Source organism: Numida meleagris, chromosome 22, assembly GCF_002078875.1.
Source record: "Numida meleagris isolate 19003 breed g44 Domestic line chromosome 22, NumMel1.0, whole genome shotgun sequence".
Taxonomy (NCBI): Eukaryota; Metazoa; Chordata; class Aves; order Galliformes; family Numididae; genus Numida; species Numida meleagris.
The window spans coordinates 2,342,665-2,364,407 of record NC_034430.1 but is presented as its reverse complement, the minus strand read 5'-3'; the positions used below and the strand labels follow the sequence as shown (position 1 = coordinate 2,364,407).

Sequence of the window (21,743 nt, the reverse complement as noted above, 5' to 3'; positions counted from 1 at the left end):
CAGCTCTTTCCTTGCACACACCCTGTATGCTTCCCGCTAGGTGGGGGTGGGAGGGTTTTTTGTGTTTCTCCAGATGGGAAAGCCCTCGGTTTTCATGCTCTAAGTAGATTAATGGGGTGTTACGCTTGAACCAGAGATTTCACTTTAAATGTCTTAACAGAAAAGATCTGGGAAGATAGATGTCTTTGGGCTGCTTTCCTGCCTTTTGCTTTCATGCCCCGCACTGGGTGCATGACTTGGGCATGGATTAGTGAGCGTGGTGGGGATGGGTTGATGGCTGGACTAGATGATCCTGGAGGTCTTTTCCAACCTTTATGATTCAAGCATGTGGGAATCGTGCTGTGGATACATGGTGTTTCCTACTCTAGAGTCCCCTTAGCAGGAAATGTATCAGCCTAGGTTCCTTCCTATTTCCTCTCTTGCATTCAGATTCAGGAACTGAGATGATCGCGTTAATTTTCAGCATCGGGACGTGATCCTGGTTTATGTCTGTAGGGAATTTCCTTTAAATGGAGTTCTGGTGAAAGTTTCATCGCGTGCTAGAGATGAAAACTGGCAACTTGTAGAACAGCTGGCTGTTGCCACCTGGCCATAAAAGGGAATAAGACAAAACAATCCAGAAAACAAACGCGGATCTGATCGTTTCATATCTGATGCATTGAGCTCCAGCCACCGGAGCCAGAGGTTCTGAAGTTTCAGCCATTTATTCTCATCACATTTGGGTCTGTGGCTTCATTCTGTGCGGAGACAGGTAATAAGACTTGTGGAATCAGGAATCCTTTCAATGAAACACCCTTGCATTGTCAGTGCTTTTGACTAGAGAGCCCATGGGAGTGACTTGCTGGAATGGATTGAAAATAAAGTTGCGAGGAGGAGCGAGGAATGCAAGCACATGGGAATTTGGGAGGCGTTGGCTCATGCTCTTCTGCTGAATGTGCTCTAGTTCGAAATGCCTGAACCAAACCTCGCTCTGCAGCTTTGCTGCCCGTTCCTTTTCAAGGATGAGGTGTGTTTCCCAGGTCTGCCCGCGTAGTTTTGTGTCACAGTGCATCTACCGTGGGTCAGGATGCAAGCTGCACTGCTGCAACAACCGCATCTCAGTAATTCTTAGCCCCTTTGAGAGGCCCTATGTGAAGCTGGACTTAAATTCTCCTCGCTCCTTCTTGTTTTCCAGAGGAGTTTTTTTTGGGCTGCAGTCTGACCAGCACTCGCTTCCTCAGGGGCTGTTCTGTTTCCAGGTACTTTCTCCATTTGTGGGCAGAGCTTCAATTTTAATGCTGCCTTCCATTACGTAATGATCGCTTTGACTTTAAAACAGGCCAGGTTTCGGGCTGTGGGAATGAGGCCATACATTTATATGAGGACAGGGTTTCTCTCCTCTCAGATCGTACCACTCCAGACCATGGAGGTACTCTGTGTATTCCAACGTATGGAAAACCTGTCCTACTCCAAAAAAAAACTCGATGCAAGCTTTCCATCTCTGCGACCAAATTCTTCCTATTTTTTCGTATTTTCGGCTGGACTCTCCCTGTTGGCAGAAGGGAAATGCAGGACAGTATTTTCCTGCTGGGGGAATTTTCATGGTGGAAATCTTCCTCGTTATTTCTCTATCAGGAGGCTTTCCTTTGATACAGGGGTGCCCGGGTGGGCCACTCCGCAGATGTCTGAATATTTGAAATTCTTCCTCAGCGCTGTAATGTGCAATCTCAAGAACCAGCAGCACGGAGCCAAAAGTTGGTTTTGTTCTCCTTTGAGGAGGATTGCTTCCCAGCAGATGCCCTGAATTACTTCACCTTTTGCCTTTCTTTCTTTCTTCCTATCAAATAATTCAACGCTTTGTCATTTTTATATGCTCGCTGATGACACTGGAAATGGTTGGGATATAAAATGAGCCCCTCTGCTTCTTATCTACACGATACCATTTGGGCTCTGCCAGCTGCTCTATCAGGTCTCCTTTTCCATCTGCAGGGTCTGTCATTTCATGTCACCTCTTGCTCATTTCCCGGACACTCAGGTGTATTTATCCTGTCTCAAAGCTGTCTCATCCTGTTATATTTTATGCTCTAAAAGCACTTGCTAGGTTATTTGAGGTAAACTAAAGCTCTCCACACCTCTCTGTCCAACCTAGTGAGTCTAGGAAAGCTTAAAGCACATCTGAAGTGGAGACCAACTCTCTCACGCTTGTCTCTATTCCCAGACGTTATTTCAGTGCTCTGTTAATTCTGTTCTTCCCTTTTCCTCCCCATGGCCCAAGCAGTGTTCCTTTGACCAATGGGGCAAAAAGCAGTGATAGAGTTTTGTGAATGCTTTCTTCTGTGGTGTGAGTGGCGGAAGGAGCCCTCCCCTCCCTCCCTCTGTCATGCAGATGTAACGGCACCGATCTGAGTTGTAAATCACCTGGTGTTCATGTGTTACTGGGCTTCCCATTCTGGTGCATTGTGTGTAGAACAGAATAGTTTCAGCTGGACTCAATAATCTTTGTAGGTAGGTCTCTTCCAACTGGCAGGCTACTCTGGAACTGAACCAAAGTTAAACTGTGTAGAAGGGCATTATCCGAATGCCTGTTGAACACGGACAGCCACCTCTCTGAAGCCAGTTTTAGTGTCTAACTACCCTCTTAGTAAGTTTTTCCTGATGTCTGGTCTGAACCTCCCCTGGCACAGCTTTGTTCCATTGCTATGCATCCTGTTGCTGGATACCAGCGAGGAAAGATGAGCACTTCCCTTCCTCAGGACGCTGTGGAGAGCAGTGAGGGGACTCCTCAACCTCTCCTGCAAGCTTAGCACACAGTGTCCTCGGGTGCTTCTCACAGGACCTTCCTTCCTGCCCTTTTGCCAGCTTTGTTGTGTTCCTCTGGACACGTTCAAGCATCTTAACGCCCTCTTTAAATTGAGAACTGCACACAGTATTCTAAGTGAGGCCAGACCAATGCTAAATGTGCGAGAATAGCTCCTGTTGACTGGCTGCTTGTGCTGCGTTTAATGCACCCCAGAATACATAGGTTCAGACTGAGACTGCAGGCAACCAGCACCCCAGACTGCCCTCTTGTAGGGCTGCTCTCCAGCTGCTTGTCTCCCAGTGCGAACCTATGTGCAGCGCTACTTTGTTCCTATTGCAGAATCTGGTATTTGCCAGCTACCTGTTCATGTTAAATTTCATGCTGTTGCTGATGGCCCAATGCTCCGGTGCACCTAGATACCTCTAGCATTGCCCAAGCTCACACCATCACTGCAAGAGAAACACCAAGGGCTACACGTGGATCTGGGCAGAGAGGGGAACAGTGCCCAAGTTCCAAGGAGAAGGCTGCACTTCAACACCTGCATCTTGTTCCCTCCAGACGTGTTCTCTGTGTTCTGCATGAAAACGCGCTGTGCTTTTTTGCTGCTCCTGGGGATTTCTCACAACTCCACACTCCTGGCTGTTGTTCAGGGTTGCCAGCCTCTTTCTTGAGCAGCTCACGCTGCTTTCTTCATGGCTCTTGGTCACGCTCTCTAACCAAAACACTCCTTAAACCTAAAACAGAAATGATTAGGAAGGCTTAGGAAATAGCAAAAGCTTCACAAGATGAAATGCCGCTGCTTCCTGCTACCCTTAGGGAGCTCAGCCATTCTGCACCACTAACCCTGCAGCAGCAAAACACGGCACTAAATCTTCCTGAGCAATCAAGATTTCAGTGCAGTGCAGGACTGCATGTAGGGAAGAGCAGGGAGACTGACTGATGGGGAAAAGATTAAAATGACTAAATATCTATCTTGGGCAATCCAGTGCTAAGAAGCAACATGACAGCCACACAGAAGAACACAAAGAACACAGAGCGTCTAAGTTTGGGGTGTCATTGATGTCTATAACCAGGGCGATGGTGGAAATGACTCGAAGACTGAGGTGCAAGGAGCAGGGATCACTGAGGGATGGCAGCAGTGCCAGCTCCATTCAGACTGCAGGTGAGAATCGTTGCCCTGTGGTTGCAGAGTGGCTCAGCCATTCGCTTCCAGCCTGATGGCCATGGGTCTTAAATCCCTGTGAAAACACATGCAAGTGAAAATTCTGTTGTCTGTTAAAAGGGGCATCAGCACAGAGTTTATGGAATCAGCTGTGGAAATTGGGATTGGTCAGTCTGGAGAAGAGAATGATCAGGGGAAATGTTATTACCCTCTATAGCTCCCTGAAAGGAGGTTATAGTGAGGGAGGGTCGGCCTCTTCTCCTGGGTAACAGCAGTAGGATGAGAAGTGGAGGTCTTGAGTTGTACTGGGGGGGTCAGGTTGGATATTGGAGAACAATTGCTTCTCAGAAAGGGCGGTGATGCACTGGCACAGCTGCCCAGGGAGCGGTGGGGTCAGCATCCCTGGGGGTGTTACAGAAAAGGTGGATGTGGCACTGAGGGTCATGGTGAGAGCGGGCACAGGGTGATGATTGGGCGGGATGATCTCGGTGGTCATTCCAACATGAATGATTCTGTGCTTTGTTTTGGGGAGCTGAACCCCTCGGCTGGTAACAGAGCTGGGTGCAGCTCTTGTTGGCTGCGCGCTGAATTAAGGACCAAAGACCGATCCTGAAATCACCACGAGCTGGGAAGGAACTGGGGCTGTTTGGTCTGGGGAAGAGGAGAATGAGGGGAGACCTTATTGCTCTCTTCAAATACCTGAAAGGTGATGGCAGCGAGAGCGGGGTCGGTCGCTTCTCACTGGTGACAGGACAAGGGGAAATGGCCTCAAGTTGCACCAGGGGAGGATAAGGTTGGATATCAGGAAGAACTTCTTTATGGAAAGGCCTGTTAGGCGCTGGAATGGACTCCCCAGGGAGGTGGTTGAGCCACCGTCCCTGAATGTGTTTAAAATCCGTCTGGATGTGGTGCTCAGGGACGTGATTTAGCGGTGCGCTGTTAGAGTTGGGGCAGTATGGTTAGGTTGCGCTTGGACTGGATCATCTTGAGGATCTTTTCCAACCTGAGCAATCCTATGATAAATCACACCAGATGCGAAGCACAAACTTACATTTTCCCCTCACCCTCTCCGGGCCCCGCGCTCCGGGCGGAGCCCTTCCCTCAGCCCGGCCCCTCTCGCCGGACACCGCCCCCGCTCCGGCGCGGCCATGGCGGAGCGGCGGCGCTGAGCGCGGAGCCTATGGCGGTTCCCGGCGCGGCACCGTCGCGGCTGGCGCTGGCCCTGGCCGCCTTGGCAGCGCTGGCCGCCGTTAAGTACTACCGAGACGCCGAGGCCGCCCGGCAGCAGGTAGCGGGACGGAGGGGAGGGCCCCTCCGGAAATGGCGGGCGGAGCGCCTCGGTGCTGGGGCTGAGGGGGCGGTGAGCGCGGAGGGGCTGCGGGGCTGAGGGGGCCGTGCGGCTTCAGTTGGCCATCAGCGGGCCGCGGTGGGCGCTAGAGTGAAGTAGCCAGAGGGTTTGAGGTGGCGGCGGGATGGTTGTCCTGGAGTGAGGGAACTGGGGGGCTGAGGAGGTCTGTCGTGGGGCTGCGGTGGCCATCACGGGGGTGAGGTGGCCGTCATGGGGCTGAGGGGTCCACCGTGGGGCTGAGGTGACAATCGTACTTCTGAGGTGGCCATCGTGGGGTTAAGGAGTCCATCACAGGGCTGAGGTGGCTGTCACACAGTTGAGGGGGCCATCGTGGGCCTGAGGTGGCCGTCCCGGGGCTGAGGTGGCCATCACAGCACTGAGGGGTCCATGGTGGGGCTGAGATGGCTGTGATGGGCCTAAGGTGGCCATTGCAGGGCTGAGGTGGCCATCATGAGGCTGAGGGGTCCATCATGAAGCTGAGGGGTCCATCACAGCACTAAAGTCACCATTGTGGGGCTGAGGTGGCCACTGGGGTAGAGATGGTCACCAGGATGGATGATGGCGGCAGGTACCATGCCGAGGTGATTCCAGATGTGCTGGTGGCTCCCAGTGGGCTATGGAGGCAACAAGGGATCGGTGGCCGCAGCCATGAGGTGCAGTGGTGGTGAAGCTATGGCAGCTGTTTCCAGGCTGTGCCCACTGCTAGGCATCAGTGGAGCTTGAGGTGGCTGCTGCCTGCCAAGCCAGCATCGGGCTGAGGAGCACAGCTGCACCGAGGTGGCCATAAGTGCTCACCATACACCAGCATCCGTGGGCTTGAGGTGGTAGAAACAACCACAGGGCTGCGATTGCTGCCAGGCACCAGAGGTGACCCCAAATCTGTGGTGACCACCAGATCCCAGTGGCCACCGTTGGCTTTCAGATGGCTGCTAAGGGCCGAGGTGACAACCAGACACTGTCACACAGCCCTGTGCAGGCAGTGAGGTGCTGGGGACATGAGCATCTGTGCCAAATAAACTCCATGACAGCAGAGCTCTAGTGCCAGCGCTGCAGCTTTGAGCTGTGTCTTGCCACCGAAGGTTATTTCTGATGCAGCCATGGGACCTGGCCGTGCCTCCACCTCCCCAGTGTTTCTCCCATAGAGAGGGAAGAGCAGGAGTGCAGGCTCCCCGCGCTGTACTTGATGCAATGCTTCACACCTCCTCACGTGCCCTCTGGAAACATCTGTTCTTCCTAGTGTATTCCCTTTAAAAAAGGTCCCAAACTCTCAGAAGTTTGTGGGTTTCTTTCGTACTGAACATGCATATTTTGTGTGCCTTGAGCGACTCTTACGGTAGAAGCGGTAAAAGAATAGAGAATGGTAGCTGAAAATGGGGGCTTTTAAGTTATTTTTTTTATTTTTAAATATGCCTTTTTTACTTTGTATTTGATCGTGATCTTTGTAATTCAGTTGACTTGTAGTAAAGCTCAAACTTCAGTATCTCAATGGTGAAAGGACGTGTTTTTAAAGAATACCTCTTTTCTTTGGCTCTTTTTTTACATTGCAACAAAAAAAAGGGGGGGGAAATGGCTCAAAACTATTAATTAGGGGAATTCTTCAGGCAGGGACAGTAGAATGATTGAGACAGCTCTTCACGGCTGCCTGGGAGGACCTCAGACCTACGTGACAAAATGCTAGGTCTGCCAAAGGTTTTTTCTTCTCCTAGAGGACGGGCAGGTTGTGACTGGGCAGTGCTGGAGAACAGAACAAAGCTTTTTCTTCAGCTTGCTTAAAACACATGGTTCAGGTTATTGGAGCGTGCTCTCCGTTCTTATGGGCTGATAGATGGTAACGTCTTACACCTGGCACCCGCATTCCCTTCCTCATATTCTGCTGCCTTCACTGCTCAGAAACGTTCTGCATGTGTGGGGCATAACTGATTCTCTTTCTGCCTTCCAGCCCTGTTAAGCAAATTATCACGTCGTTTTCCTAATACTGCAGCAGCAGGTGGTCTCACCAGCTAAAATCTTTGTCGCTCATTTGCCTTCCATCCCTTGAGGTCTGTCTCTGTGAAGTGCAAAAGAAGAGAGGGAGTCTGAAAGATTCATCAGCAGGGAATCATTGATGCACTGTGGAGAGGCCTGGGACGTGGCCCATCTCATTAGAGCTTAGCACACTTAGCTTGGCCTCCTGTGCAGAGGAGGTTGCTGTTGTGCACAGCCTACAAGCTTGCCTGCACTGTGAGGATGGTGCAGGATGTGCCATGCCCAAGCAAGCTCTGGAGCCTGATCCAACGCTTTGTGACAGAACCCTGTCACCTGGCTGTCAGGTAACAGGGCAGCTGCTCAGGAAAATGTTGCTATATGGAGCCCCATGAACATTTGTCCCCAGTCATCTAGGGGATGAAGCCACAGTTTGGGCTCTAGAAACATGGGGATTCCTGAATGGGTTGCTCCTCTGTAGATAAATATCCCTCATCTTCCTTTACTCATATTTGCAGCTGCGTAGTTCCTTTGTGCTCTTCTCTACGTTCCATGTTCTGGATTATGGTCTTTATTCAGCCATGTCTGAGTCCAGATCTCTGGTTTGTATTCCAACATCTTTATCTTTTGTCTGCTCAGTCCTGAAACGACCCTGGGAGGCTCTTAAGTGCTTCTGTTGTTGCAGATGATGGGAGCAAAGCCTTCTGGGCTGCATTAGTGCTGCTTCAGACTGGCAGGTGACAGACAGGAAAATAAACCTGTTCAGGAGCTGTGGGGGTGATAATGGTGTGGCAAACAATAAACAGTTAAACAGTAAGTGGCAGGGAATTTGTCCTTACAGCTTTAGGCGTTTACTGGGGTGGCAGGGGAAGCTGCCCCAAAATGATAGACCAGGGGGGATCTGCTGGCTGTGGGTGATGCAACTTGTCCTTCTCGCTGTCCCTTCCCCTCACAACAAAGTGGAGCACTCTTGCTCTGCCTGCAAGCTGTCCTTTTTCCGTCAGCGCTGGGTGCTGCAGAGTGGAAATGGCTAGAAGAATCTCGTCTTTCTGGGACCATTTCAAGTGAGACTTTGCGTGTCAGTGCGTGTCGTTGCTGTTTGCCACTGGAGGATCCATGTGGGCTTTGCAGGCTGTCACACCGAGCATTACAGAGGGAGAAACTGAGGCACAGGGATCCTACAGGAGTGTCTGGAGAAGATGGTTTCAGTTGTGGTTCCCGATGTATGGGTGCAGAGCAAGGAGCCGAAATCTCGGCCTAGTCCCGACGCAGGAGACAAAATCCTGCCAAGGGGTGTTGATCTTTTCATTTGATCACTGTTTGCGGTCTGGAAAGAATGCAAAATAATTCCGAAGCTCAGAGTGCTCAGAATGAGCTTCTGGGAGAGGCAGGAGTGAAATCTCGCTTCCCCTTTCTTCCCAATCTAGGAGCTGGCACTGAAGTCTTTGGGCAGCGAGGGGCTGTTTCTGTTTTCTTCTCTGGACACAAACAACGATCTGTACCTCAGTCCAGAAGAGTTCAAGCCAGTAGCTGAGAAGCTGACAGGTACGTTTCTGTCTGCCATACAGAGCTCTCTCTGCACAGACTGAGCAAAAGCAGTTTTTATTGATGCCTTTATTTTTTTTCTGGGTGCTGCTTTGGGTCTTACTTACATGAAGAGAGAGTGTTAATGAGAAGGCTTCAGCACTAGACGCCACTTCCACAAAGTTCAGTTTTTATAAGAGTAAAGGTCCCATTTCTGGACTAGCAGAGCGTGTAAGTTACTTTGTCTAGAGCTTATAGGAGATTTGGGATGGATAAATGCAACAAATGCAGCTCAGCCCAGGCTAGGCCAGCACTGTTAGTGAGTCCCATTTCAATCATATGCTTCTCTTGCTGCAGCAGTCTCTCTCATAGCAGCTGTGAGAGGTCATGTTTGGAGGCTGTATCAGCACGTAGCAAATGTCCCTTGGTGATGCCAAGCAGGAGAAAGTGTGGTGATGATAGCATCCAGCAGAACTTAACAGTGCAATTGAAATACAGAGAGTTGTTTGCTTATGTTTAATGAATTGACTGAAGCATATGTGTCTTTTCCCTCCTAGATTAGATAAAAGTGTTTAACAGCTGTGGGGTTTAGAGTGTCATCCACTGAAAGAAGGGCTCCCCTTTAATTCAAGTAGCAGAAGCCAGGGTGGCTCTGAGTTCTGGTGGGTTCCCTATTGCATACAGTGTAGTGACAGCTGGGAAGCTCCCAGTGCTCCTAGATTAGCCAGGAAAAACGTATCATCACTTCACAGTGGCTTCAGAGGGGAGGGAGGGGAAACAGCTGCTTAAATTTCTGTCTCCTTGTCTAGGGGTTACTCCGGTCTCAGACTTTGAAGAGGATGCACCTGATCCAAATGGGGAGACGTTGTCCATTGTGGCTAAATTCCAGCCTTTGGTCATGGAAACGATGACAAAGAGCAAAGATGGTTTCTTGGGGGTATGTATCCTGCAGGATGTGTAGGGCCAAAAATTCCAACGTGACCATATCCTATGGGCTGGTAACAGCACCAGGAATAAGTACAGGCAAGGCCTCTTTGCCTTTGAGAGAGTCAGCAGCTTCTCCCAATTTAGTGTCACCCGCAGACTCACTCAGCTTCAAGTCCTGCGCCCAAGTCACTGATTAAAACATTGAAAAGAACTGGCCCTAAAACGGAGCCCTGTGGAACTCCTCCGGTGGCTGGCCACCAGCCCGATGTGACCCCATTTCCTATAAGCCTTTGTCAGCCATTTGTTCACCCATCACATCGTTTTTGTCTAGCTGTGTGCTTTGACCAGCAAGCTTGCAGCTTTCTGCAGCGTTGTGCTGTTTTCGGTGCGTTCAGCCCCGCTCTGTCCCGATGAATACGCTCTTCCCAGGAAGCCTGAAGCAGGCAGCAGAGGTGGCTCCACCGAGAGCAGTGGTGTCATGTGCCCTGTTCACTGCCTCCCATTTCCTTTTGCTCACGTAATTCAAAGCTGACAGAACTATTTGGTGGTGCTTGGGGTGGTGCAAAGAATTGAAAACAGGATTTATTTTTCTTTCTCCTCCTAAGCATGGTTACATCCATCAGCATCAGGAGTGTAGGCTAAGCTCTGATGCTATCTTTTGACAGATTTCTCACGTCGCTCTTTCTGGGCTGAGGAATTGGACTGCTCCTGTATCCCCTAAGAGTGTGATGCTTGCCAAACAGTTTAAAGCCTTTCTTCCTCCCAAGAATAAGCTTGATGTTGGCGATCCGTGGTGGATAATTCCTAGCGAACTGAACATCTTCACTGGATATCTTTCCAACAACAGGTTTTACCCTCCACCTCCCAAAGGCAAAGAGGTGAGATATGAAATTTGATTTCTGTATATCTGAGAGCTGGCTTGTATAAATGTGTACTGCCTTATAGCCCAGATAAATTGAGTGGACAAGGCTGCTGGATTATGTCTCACTGGGCTTTCCAAGGCAGCAAAAAGGCTGCAGTGTACAGCCAGGGGCACTGTCTTTTAAATCAGAGGTTAAAACAGAGCAGGCAACATCTCAGGGTATCTGTCATTTGTAAGGCTGACTGGAGTAACTTCATTTTGCTTTAAGTGCTTGGGTTCTTAGGCTAGTCTTTCCAGAGCAGGGAGAGGAGAGGGTTATTCAGAAAACACTTGAATGAGATGATCATGTCTTGTGGAACAGTTACTGTTTGCCACCCAGAGGTGAGACATTTCATTGAGGACCAAAGTCACATGTGCACATAGTTTGTAAAGCCAGTGTGGATATCGCCCTCCCCTGGGTGCCCGGATGGGTGTCCCTGATCACACAGCTGATACAGCTTCACCACTTGTGCATATTGATTACATATTCATTCAAAGTCTTAAGGAGTGTTGGTTAGGTACAGCCACGCAGATCAGATGAGCATGCTCGTTCACCCAGCTGGGATAATGGAAACTTGTAAACAGCAGGAATTGCATAAAGAAACACAGAAGATGGATTTGTTTTTAAAGAAAGCCTCTAGCTTTATCTCCTTATTTTGTGGCTAGGTATGTCTCCAAGCTAATTTTTAAGTTGCTGCAAGTCTCCTGTCTTCCTGATCTGGTGGGGAGTTGTTTCCGAGCTGCATCTGACCTGTGATTTGCGCTAGGGAAAGTGCTGTCTTTTTTATTCTTTTACAATTCCTTCCATAGATCATAATCCACAGGCTTCTGAGCATGTTCCACCCACGCCCCTTTGTAAAAACCCGCTTTGCTCCCCAAGGATCCGTGGCCTGTATCCAAGCCATCAGCACCTACTACTATACCATAGCATTCAGGTAAGAGCATGGGTCCAGTCTCATAGAGAAGGTGTTGGGGACACTTCTGATGTGTACCATACCTCAGGGGAGTAGAGAAGGCTGCTGTGTGCCAGTGGCAGAGCATGTGCATGTCGCTGCACATACAGTCTTGTTCCCAGACTAGACGAGATGTGCCCTGGCTGGAGTTGGAGGAGCTCTCGCTGTGTGTGATGCTTTCCTGATGCCTGAAGGGGGCACCTGTGCTCCCAGGGTCACTGAGTCCCTGGTGTTGCCCAGGTCCAGGACAGCAGCCAGCACGCTATCACTCTTGACTTAGTGATGTGTTTGATTGAATGGAGAGAGTCTGAGTAGCAAGGAATTTGTTAGATTTTGTTTAGTCTGGGGATGGAGTGTTTCTCCAAGGGAAGGGAGGATTCTGTGGAATTGTTCTCCTGTTTTACTGTCTTTGTTAAATACAGCTGTGATTTGCCCAGTTAGACTGGGAGGGAGACTGAAGGCATTTGAGTTTGTGTCTGCGTTTCAAGGACTCGTAATGTAACTCATCCTTCCTGGGTGTACACTTATTGCCCACTTCCAGAAGGCATCAATACCAGCGACACTGCTGACCCTGGGAATCTGCTCCAGTCTTTCATCTTTTTTTGCTGTGTGACATGAAAAGCTTTTTGAACCCAACCTCTCTCCTGCAGTTAGACTTTGCTCTTTCTGGTGCCTGCAGATCGCTTCTTTCTGCTGTCATCTGCAGCACATGATCCCTTCCTCCCAGCTCTGGAGCTGACGGCTCCCATCTCATTTCAGGATCCATGCTGAGTTCCAGCTGAACGAGCCACCAGACTTCCCCTTCTGGTTTTCCCCAGGCCAGTTCACAGGTTACATCGTCCTCTCCAAGGATTCTTCCCATGTCCGAGAGTTTAAGCTCTTCGTCCCTAACAAGAGGTACAGCAGTTTCTTTTGTGTGCTGAACAGACTTGAGGACTGTGGTAAATTAAGCCCAGTGGAAACCCAGGGACTCTGGGATCCTGTCCTGCAAAAAGCAAAGGTGGGGACTGTGCATGGGAGGAGGCTGGTGGACTCTTTTCATTTGAAAATACGGGTGCAGTGACAGCCCTGAGCAGAGCAGTGTGGGGCATGGTTGTCCTGGCCTGTACAGGAAAGACAGATCTGCAGTCTGAGCTTTGTGCCTGCTAGTTTTGCTGTTTGCTTCTGTTTTGTTTGCACATCCTTCTCTGCTAGCGTTCATCATGGTTGTCGTGTTTTCAATTCTGTAGACAGAACTGCTCCCTAAATTGGATCCGATTCAGTTTTTTCAGGAGTGCCTCTGCTTATCAGCAGGTCTGGTGGGGTTTGGGAGAGGCAGAGAAGGACAAGAACTGAGGAGGGAGGGAGGGAGGGACAAGCTGGGCAGAGCTTACTGGAGATATAGGGCATGAATGGGACTAGGGGGTGGATGTCTTTGCATAACCTGACTGTAACAAGAATCCAAGCCTGAGCTGCACTGTGCCACACCTCCTCAGAAGGGAGGTACCTGCAGCCTCTTGGGAAGACGCACAGGAGCGATGAGTTTAAGTTTTCCTGATATTGACAGGTGGCAGCCTCTTCGTTATCAGCGCCGCTTCAGGCTGGCTGTGATCCTCTGACCTGTCCCGGCAGCCCCTGGTTGTGGCCAGGACTCTTAGAGAAGCCAAATGCTTGTTGCAAGCTGCAAAGACTCCTTGGGTGTCTGGGCTGGATGAGCTGATGCTTTTCAGCCAAGTCCTTGGAAAATCTGAGTGAAATGAGCTTTACAGTTGCCTGTAATACTGGCAAGTGCATCTCTGCAGTTACTGAGAATCCCTGTCTTATTTTAGGATCTGATTCATTCACCGGGAACTGTGTCCCTTTGTACTTGGAGCATGAGGAGAGATGGAAAGGGTCTGAAGAGGCAGCAGCCCCTGATGATCTCAGTGCCTGCCTGAAAGCACTGAAGTTCAGCAAAGTCTGATGCACACGCTTCAAAACGTTTCTGCTTGTCATTTCATTTTATGTGTGTAGTTTCACACTGGCTCATTCCTGCTCTCTGGCAAGCAGCTGGAAATGTTCTAGGGGAAAGGAGCCTCAATTCTCTTTGCCTGTGATGGCAGAAGAGAAAATTACATTTTAAAATCCTGGTGGCTCTGTCCTTATGGCTCTGTCAGCACATTCAGTAGAGGAAGCAGACACTTACAGCTCTGCCAGAACTCCTTACGAAAAGCCTTTTGCTTCCCCAAAAAAATGCTTTGAAAAGTTCAGTGGGATCAGAATGTGCAAGCTAAGTGCTAGCAAGGAAGGATGTGCAAATATATGTACCTCTCTCTTCCTTACTTTGATGCTACTTAAAGGTAGGAGTGCCTTTTCCTGAAATGTGAGGTGGGTGTTTGGGCTCCGAGCCATCTGGGATGTACTGTTGCAGGTCTTGTGGAGGGAACACTGTGGTCTCTAAGAACTTATAGGTTCTGAGCCTCAGTGTGGGCTGTTGAAGAAGAGCATTAGGATGTTCCATGCGCAGCTTTAGCCTTGGGTAACTGAACATACTGGGTTCACCTTCCAGGTCTCTGAACGTTGATATGGAGTGGCTGTATGGGGCGAGTGAAGGCAGCAACATGGAAGTGGATATAGGTTACCTGCCTCAGGTCTGTAACCACACTCAGTTCCCTGTGTACATGCTGTATCTTGTCAAGGATTTATGCTGCCACGTGCCTGAGCTGCATAACCTCAGTTATCCTTGCTCTTTAGAGCTTTCTGTTGAATGCTTCAATATAATAATATAATCTCAGTTGATCTGAAATGTCCTTTGCAGCAACATGACTATTTTCAGCTCTTGTGATCTTTTTACGCCCTTCTGTTGGTCTCTGTGGGTTGAATCTTAACCTCCTGGTGTCACATGATTTTTTTCTATTTTTAAAAAGTTGACTGACAGGCAGAAGGGAACAGGGAGCAGAACGCAGGCTCTGAGCCCAGAGCGGTGTATGTACAACAGTGTGTCTGGATTTAGAAACTGCATGAGCTTATTCCTCTATTTTGTGGTAATCTCAGCTCTTCGGACAGGAAACATAAGTCAGAATTGTGAATACCTGAATTTGACAGTCCCATTTTCTCCTAAACTAAATTCTGTATTTCTTTTTAAGCAGCAAAATTAGTGAAAACAGGCTTAAAAAATAATTTCCTTCGTACCAGAATTCTAAGCTACAGGGGAGCTCCTGAACATCTTTCATTGTTGCACGTTCTTGTGGCTAGCCACGGAGTGTATCAGGGCTTTGCTGATCGTATGAACAAGATGAGCTCTGCAGATTAATGATTTTAAGGGTCTGATATCCCACAGTCAGAAATCCCCACTCAGAAGATGGCAACATGTAATGAACAAGTCTCTTGCATTTCCAACCGAGACAGAACAGGCAGACAATAATGGAAGGAAATGAAGTTGTTTTCCTCTTATTCCCCAATAAAACAAATCTACAGCTGTTCAGGTGCAGCTCCAGGAGGCATAGGTCTCTATCTTCATTAGAAGCTGTACAGTCTTAATTTGCATCTTTATCCTGTCCTGGTGTACAGAAGAACACATAGCTGAATATCCACAGTGTCTGACTCCGAGCCTCTTCTCCTGCAGATGGAGCTGGAATCCACAGGGCCCTCGGTCCCCTCTGTGATCTATGATGAGAACGGAAATGTGATTGACAGCAGGGATCCCTCAGGGGAGCCTATTCAGTTTGTGTTTGAAGAGATAACCTGGCAGCAAGAAATCCCCTGGGAAGAGGCAGCCCAGAAGCTGGAAGTGGCCATGTATCCATTTAAGAAGGTGAGGAACAGACTGTACTTTTCATTGGCATGTTTCACTGAGGCGGGTCACTTTTACTGAGATGTCCAGTCACTTGGAGGACCAGCAGAAATCAGAGGCCACAACCTGATCAGCATTCAGAGTGGTATGAGGGTCTTCCAGCTCAATGTGTTCTCCCTATGCCACTGCATCCTGCAGTGACCACAGATTTATAGCATTGGGTGACCCAAACTATTTAACATGAGAATAGCCTGTGAAACAGATGGCAGCTGCTGTCACTCCTTCCTTAACTGAAGAATGTTCCAATGACTGCCTCCTCCTGCTTGGGCTTGCAAATCTCACTTTCACCTGCTCAGGTGATAATAAAATTCCCTTCATTTGAGTGATTGGAACAATCTCTGTGCAGGGTCCCTCTCAGACATTTTTTAAGGTGTTTCAGTGAGGTTTTGTAATAAATATCTCAAATTCAGGTTTCCCAGCCTGCAGAGGCATATTTGCAGGCTATCCACAGTGTGTAAAGCTGGGTGTGCAAATAACAGCCCACTTACTATGGGGATTTTGCTGCAATCTCACTGTATCCTCAGCTGTTTGTCAGACCTGAGAGCAATTTTATCTTCCTGAATATTTCCTAAAGGAATGGCTACGGGTCACATGAGAACACAGGTAATGATTCAGACTTGCTGTGCCTTGCTGTGTCCTACCTGAGCAGCAGTATAAGATGACCAGCTGAAAGTCAGCAGGAAAAGAGATTGTTCTTGCCAGGGAAGTACCTCTCTGCTCTGTGTAGTCCCTGTAGTGAGGGAGGATGAAAGTTACCCCTGGGGAGAGCACCACAGTTATCATTTGCTTTGATCTACAGGAACTACACTGGGTCATTGTATGTCACCTGTGGGATGTGGCAGGTGTGGTTCCTTCAGATCCCGCTTATATTTGGGATGGGCTGTTCCATGCCTGCTTCTCAAGTCTCCTATCTCTGTCTCCAGGTTTCCTATCTTCCCTTCACACAAGCTTTTGAGAGAGCAAAAGCAGAAAAGAAGCTGGTGCACTCAATCCTGCTGTGGGGTGCCCTGGATGACCAGTCCTGCTGAGGTGAGAGACACTCCCACAAGGGAGGAATGATGTACCTCATTCTGGGTCTGAGAAGGGCAGGGTGTCAGGGAGCTGGTCAGGGAGCCAGTGGTAGATGTTATGTTACTCATTTTGGTACTGAATATGCCTGAATAGAAAAGGGCTGGAAGTGGGGAATTACTGATCAGAGCTTAGATCCCCAGTGACAGGATTAGATCTATTTGAGAAAAGCCCTAGACAACTCAGTAATTTAGGTGCCTTTGGTGAGGGGGAGCTGTGGGTCTGGTCTTCCCCCTTTCTCTTCCCTTCTCAGTCTGCTGAGGTCGGCATCTGCAGAGTAAAAGAGACACTACTCTCTGCTTTGTCCCTGATGCCTGCACAGGAGCTGAAGATTGCTCTGCTTAGTGTGAAAAGCAAGAGGCACTCAGGGTAGATGTGCAGGGTCTGATCTTTTCTGAAAAGCACCAAACCAGTCAGCCTCCATGACATTCTTGCCCTAGTCCTTGTGCTGTTTGGCAAGTGAGCGGGTTCTGCTCTGGTGAGTCTTCTTTACCAGCAGCGTGCACTGGAAGCAGTAAGCTATGGAAAACTGTCAGCAGAGGGGAAATAAGACAGTGCCCCAGGTTGGGGGGGAGCCTAAACCAGCTGCTGCAGCAGCTGTAGCAGTGACATGAATCATGGCAATAATCAGCTCAGGAGTCACTGCAAACTGCTGTCTGCCTCTCTTTGTATGCCAGGTTCGGGGCGAACTCTCCGGGAGACTGTCCTGGAAAGTTCGCCCATCCTCGCCCTGCTGAATGAGAGCTTCATTAGCAGCTGGTCACTTGTAAAGGAGCTGGAAGAGCTGCAGGTGAGCGCTGCAGTCCCATCTGCTTTCTTTGTGTTTGGTTCTGGTGAGCACAGGTGGTGCTTGGCACAGAGGTGCTGGCAGAAGAGGGGAGATCACACCTGTGCAGATGATGGATTTTGGTTCCAAGCCCTATGTGTCCTAGCAGCTGCAGTGGCAAAACAAACGCCAGATAGAGGCAGGCTAAGAAAATAGCAGAGTCATCCCCTTCACTCTGTCATGGTGCTGGTATGAAAAAGCAGACCAGATGCTTCACTGTCCCTTGATGCTTCAAGCCCTGTCCCGGGCTTGCTGTGCTATTGTCAGGCTGATTTCTCTGCAACCCAGGGAGTAACCAAATACTCTCTGACTCCTGGGTCTCCTGACTGCACCTTTCCCCACTTGTGAGTCTGTCCCTTGGCCTTTGTTGTCAGCAGGGGTCAGTTACAGAGCTGGAGATGCTGGAAAAAACTGGGGTTGGACTGCTGATGTGCCTGGGAACTGCCAGTGATGGGATGATTTTATTTTTGGAGGAGAAAAGCTACAGCAGAAGTGGGGGGAGGGGGGGGGGGACAGTGGCAAGGAAATAGTAAAGCAGATCATGAAAATGGAGACAGCTACCATGCTACAGAGTGGCTCTTTGGTCTGCCCCCTCTACTCATGTTAGGCTTACTCCTCCCGCTCTGTTCTGCTAGTTTCAGTGTATACAAATATGTTTCTTCGGGGTTTCCTTACAGACAAACAGAGAGAATGAGTTCTACAGCAAGCTGGCTGACCTGCACCTTGAAAAATACAACTTCCCCGTGGAGATGATCATCTGCCTCCCCAATGGCACGGTGGTACGGTCATTAGCTCTTCAGCTGCACTTGGTTCTCCCCACCAGAATGTACTCTGTCATCTGCAGAGCCTGAAGCGAGTGTCGTGCTCCCTCAGCCATTCTCTGGCTCCTCAAGCCTTTGTAGGACTGTGCCGTGTACTTGTGGATGCTATGACAGCAGCAAGTGCTCTTCCAAGAAGTCTGAAACAAATGTCTTTTTATTCCGAGACAGAACAGTGTCTGTAGGGGGGAAAAAAACACAGTTGAACCAAACCCAAACATCTACCTGCATTTCCTCATCTGTGGTTGGAGCCAGTGACATTTAGGAAGCCACTATAGCTTTTTTCCTTCACCCACTATCCTCTGTGCTCATACTCTGAGGAGAAAATCTCTCCTTAGCAGCAGCTTCTGGCGCATTTATCTTTTTCTTTGCTGTGCACCCAGCAACCACCTCTGCCTCATATTTCAACAGTAGCTTCTGATGCTTCATGCTGTAGGGTTTTCTATGTGTCAGCAGCCAAGCTGTCTGCAGTGGAGGATCCTGCCATTGCTAATCCGACTGTTCCCCACACTAGCCAGACCTCAGCTGGTAATGTTTGCAGTGACTTCTTGCTGCTTCTTCAGTAGCTCCTCTCTACACGAGGCTGTAGGCTGCTGAGAGGCTTCAACTCAGTGAGTTACAGCCTGTTAAGTTTGCTATGAACAGTGACTTTGTGTCTCCCTGTCCTACTTCCTTCGGGGAATGGAAGGCACAGAGGCATTTTAAACACACATGCTGGTTTTGCAGGTATGCTGGTCTGAGAATGTGCACCCCAGCAGTCAGCATGGCTGGGCTGCTGTGTGCTGACTTGCACTCAGAGCTAGGTTTTATGCCTGCATGATTTCTCCCAAATCACCTTCTTATTTTTCTTAACCTAAATGGAAGGGTCAGCACTCTCAAGGGAAAGAACAGACCATTGTCTTTCATTCATCTTTGTCTGACTGTAAAATAGAAACCCAAATCTCAGATGCTGAGTTAGCATTTGCAAAGTATTTGAGATTCTTTAAGAGTTGTTGCAGTCTCGTCACCTATGCTGTGGCTAGAGGCCAAGGCAGTGGATGGGAAATTGTGCTGGCCTTTAAAGTCTTCTCATCTGTTTTCTCTCCTAGATTCACCATATCAATGCCAACTACTTCCTGGATATTACTTCTATGAAGCCTGAAGATGTTGAAAGTAGTATCTTTAGTTTCTCAGCCAACTTTGATGACCCTTCTACTGCAACTTACCTCCAGTTTCTGAAGGAAGGACTGCAAAGAGCAAAATCCTACTTGCAGAACTAAAACCAAAGGCACCCGAATGCCTCATGGAGTTGGCCAAATACTTCAGACATCTATTTTGATTGCAGCAGTTCTTCCTCATCTTCCTGCCATGCATTGATGTTAAGATACAGACAATTCCAGGACTGGGGCTTTTCTCTGGATGATCTGGAGATGTTGGTTCAAGGCTAAAGTTTCAAATGATACCAGTTTATGTCATCTGCCCTGCTGAGTTCAGGCGAGGTTTTACAGCAGTGAAAATACTTGGATCTATAAACATTCTTTGTGCATACACCTTGCCACCCACCCTCATGTTCTTCCACCTCCTGTTCTGACTCTGGGGTGAAACTCTTTTTACAGCTATGCCAAGCATCACCAGGAAACATCTGATCTCCAGGGCTAGACTGCGTGTTGAATTACAGAGAACAGCATTGCTGTGATGACCCAACACTCGTGATGCACACCCGTGCTGTGTGAGCAAGTGCACAGAATCCAGTGCAGCCAGGAAGCTCTTCCCTGGGCAGCTGGTGTGTGCTGCACTTCCTGCCAGCAGCACTGAGCTGTAAGCTGCTGGGCGGCGTGGATCCCAGTTCTTTGTGGTAGCATTATTGACAGCAGTGGCAACCTGTGTGTAATGAGACTGTAGCTGATTTTGTGTAGGCATGGAAGTAGGAAGGTCTAGCTGGAGGCTTGATCTCTGAAGTAGCCTCCTCCCAGCTTCCTGGGTGCCTGGGACAGTTATCCTGAGTGACATGGTGCGAGAGCTCTATCACTCACAATCTTTGCAGCTGATGGAGATGATGAGGTTGATGTGGTGCAATTAGGAGTGGAGAATGGGGCAATAAGAGGAATGGTGCAGCTTAGAGATGTCAGGTCTGGATTAACTTGGGGATTAAGGGTCAGAGCCTCTGGCAGTGAGCTCCCTGTGTGCCTACAGGCTATGGGATGCTGTAATGAACTGTGCCCCCATTCTACTCAGACCAAAGCTACTCCCACCTCACCTTTTGGTAAATGAAATGGTGTTTTAAGCACATTCCTATAGGTAGGTGAGACAAAGCATCTTCAGAAGATGGCTGCAAGCAGCTCTTTCTATTGATGCTTTTTCTGCTCTCTGAAGCACAATTTTGTTGGACCAAATCCAAAGTTGGGGGAAAGCCTTTTTGTTTTTTGAAGGGGGGGGGGGGTACTTTCATTCCTGGGCTTCAGGACCTGGAAGGAATGCTGGGGTGTCGTGATTCACAGAACCACAGAATGGATAAGGTTGGAAGGGATCTCTGGAGGTCATCAGGCTGAGATTAGATGGACCTTTGAGCAACTCGGTGTAGCTTTGCTAATTGCTCTAAGTGAGATTAATTACCTGTGGGATGTTTCTTAGTATTGGCTTTTTAACTATGCATTAGCTCTGCACTTTCCTAGCACTTCAGGGGGCCTGTGGTAATTACAGGGTTGGATTACATACAGACAGTGCTTTCAGTGGTGGCCGTGGAAAGTGTCACCATGGCAGGCTCAGCCTCCATTGTCCCTCTTGGGGACTTTGGACCAAGCCAAAAGCAACAGAGCAGAGTGCCTGCCTCCATCCAGCTCCTTGGGAAGCACTGCTGTAGCGTTATCTGCTCTTATGGCTTTCTCAGAGCTTCACCTGAGGGGTTTTCTTTGTTTCTTTTTTTTTGTTCACCTCTCAGTCTGGGGCTGCAGCCTTCAAAGCAGTGCACGTGTGTATTCCTTCCATTTGTTTTTCTTTTGACTGGTTTTGTTGCAGAAGGGGCCGGAGGGAGCAGTGGCTGAGCACTCCGGGGCTGTCTTCTCAAGGCTTGGAGAAACAGGTGCAGGCAAAGCTAGGGAGGACCAGGCAGAGGAGAGATGCAAGCCCCTCTCCCTGGTGCTGTGAGCACAGGATGGAGGGGATTCAACTGAGTGGCAGCAGGAGGAGCCTGAACAGCCGTCCATAGCCTGGGGCAATCTGGAGAATCCTGGATTCAGCAGTGTCCTCATATTAACTCATTAACCACAAGACAACGTAATCAACGTGTCACCTTCCATCTCCTGCTGTGAGTGGGCTCTGGACAGAAACTGTTGCCTGAGGACTTATTTTTTTAATACCTGCCAAGCATTTGCTCTTATATATTTGTAATCTTACTATATTTTTTCAGTAAGCTTGTGATACTCCAGAGTGGGAGGGTGATGCTGCTTTTCGCGATCTCCTGCGCTTCGTGATGCTCTGGCCTTAAATCCACAAGCGGGTCAGAGCTGATGTCTGACAGCAGCACGTCGTGGGAAAGCAGCGCTGCTCCGCCTCTGGGGCTGCGTGCGTCGGTGCCGCTCGGTGTGACGGGCCGTCCGGGCCGCCTGTAGCCGCGCTAGTTAAACCGATCCCACCACCTCAGCCTCGCTCAGTCCTTGTCTCCGAAGCGGCGAACGCGGAGGGGAAG

At 49.2% G+C, this 21,743-nt stretch overlaps 1 protein-coding gene across 1 annotated transcript; it reads left to right on the top strand.

The window, feature by feature from the left end:
• On the top strand, positions 1,263-21,697 carry SELENON (selenoprotein N). Its single transcript, XM_021375544.1, has 12 exons — positions 1,263-5,229; positions 8,679-8,796; positions 9,585-9,712; positions 10,368-10,580; positions 11,414-11,538; positions 12,316-12,453; positions 14,084-14,165; positions 15,140-15,328; positions 16,291-16,396; positions 17,113-17,225; positions 17,939-18,040; positions 19,168-21,697. Exons 1-12 carry the CDS (start codon positions 4,897-4,899, stop codon positions 19,336-19,338), a joined length of 1,818 nt encoding a protein of 605 aa, XP_021231219.1. The 5' UTR covers positions 1,263-4,896; the 3' UTR covers positions 19,339-21,697.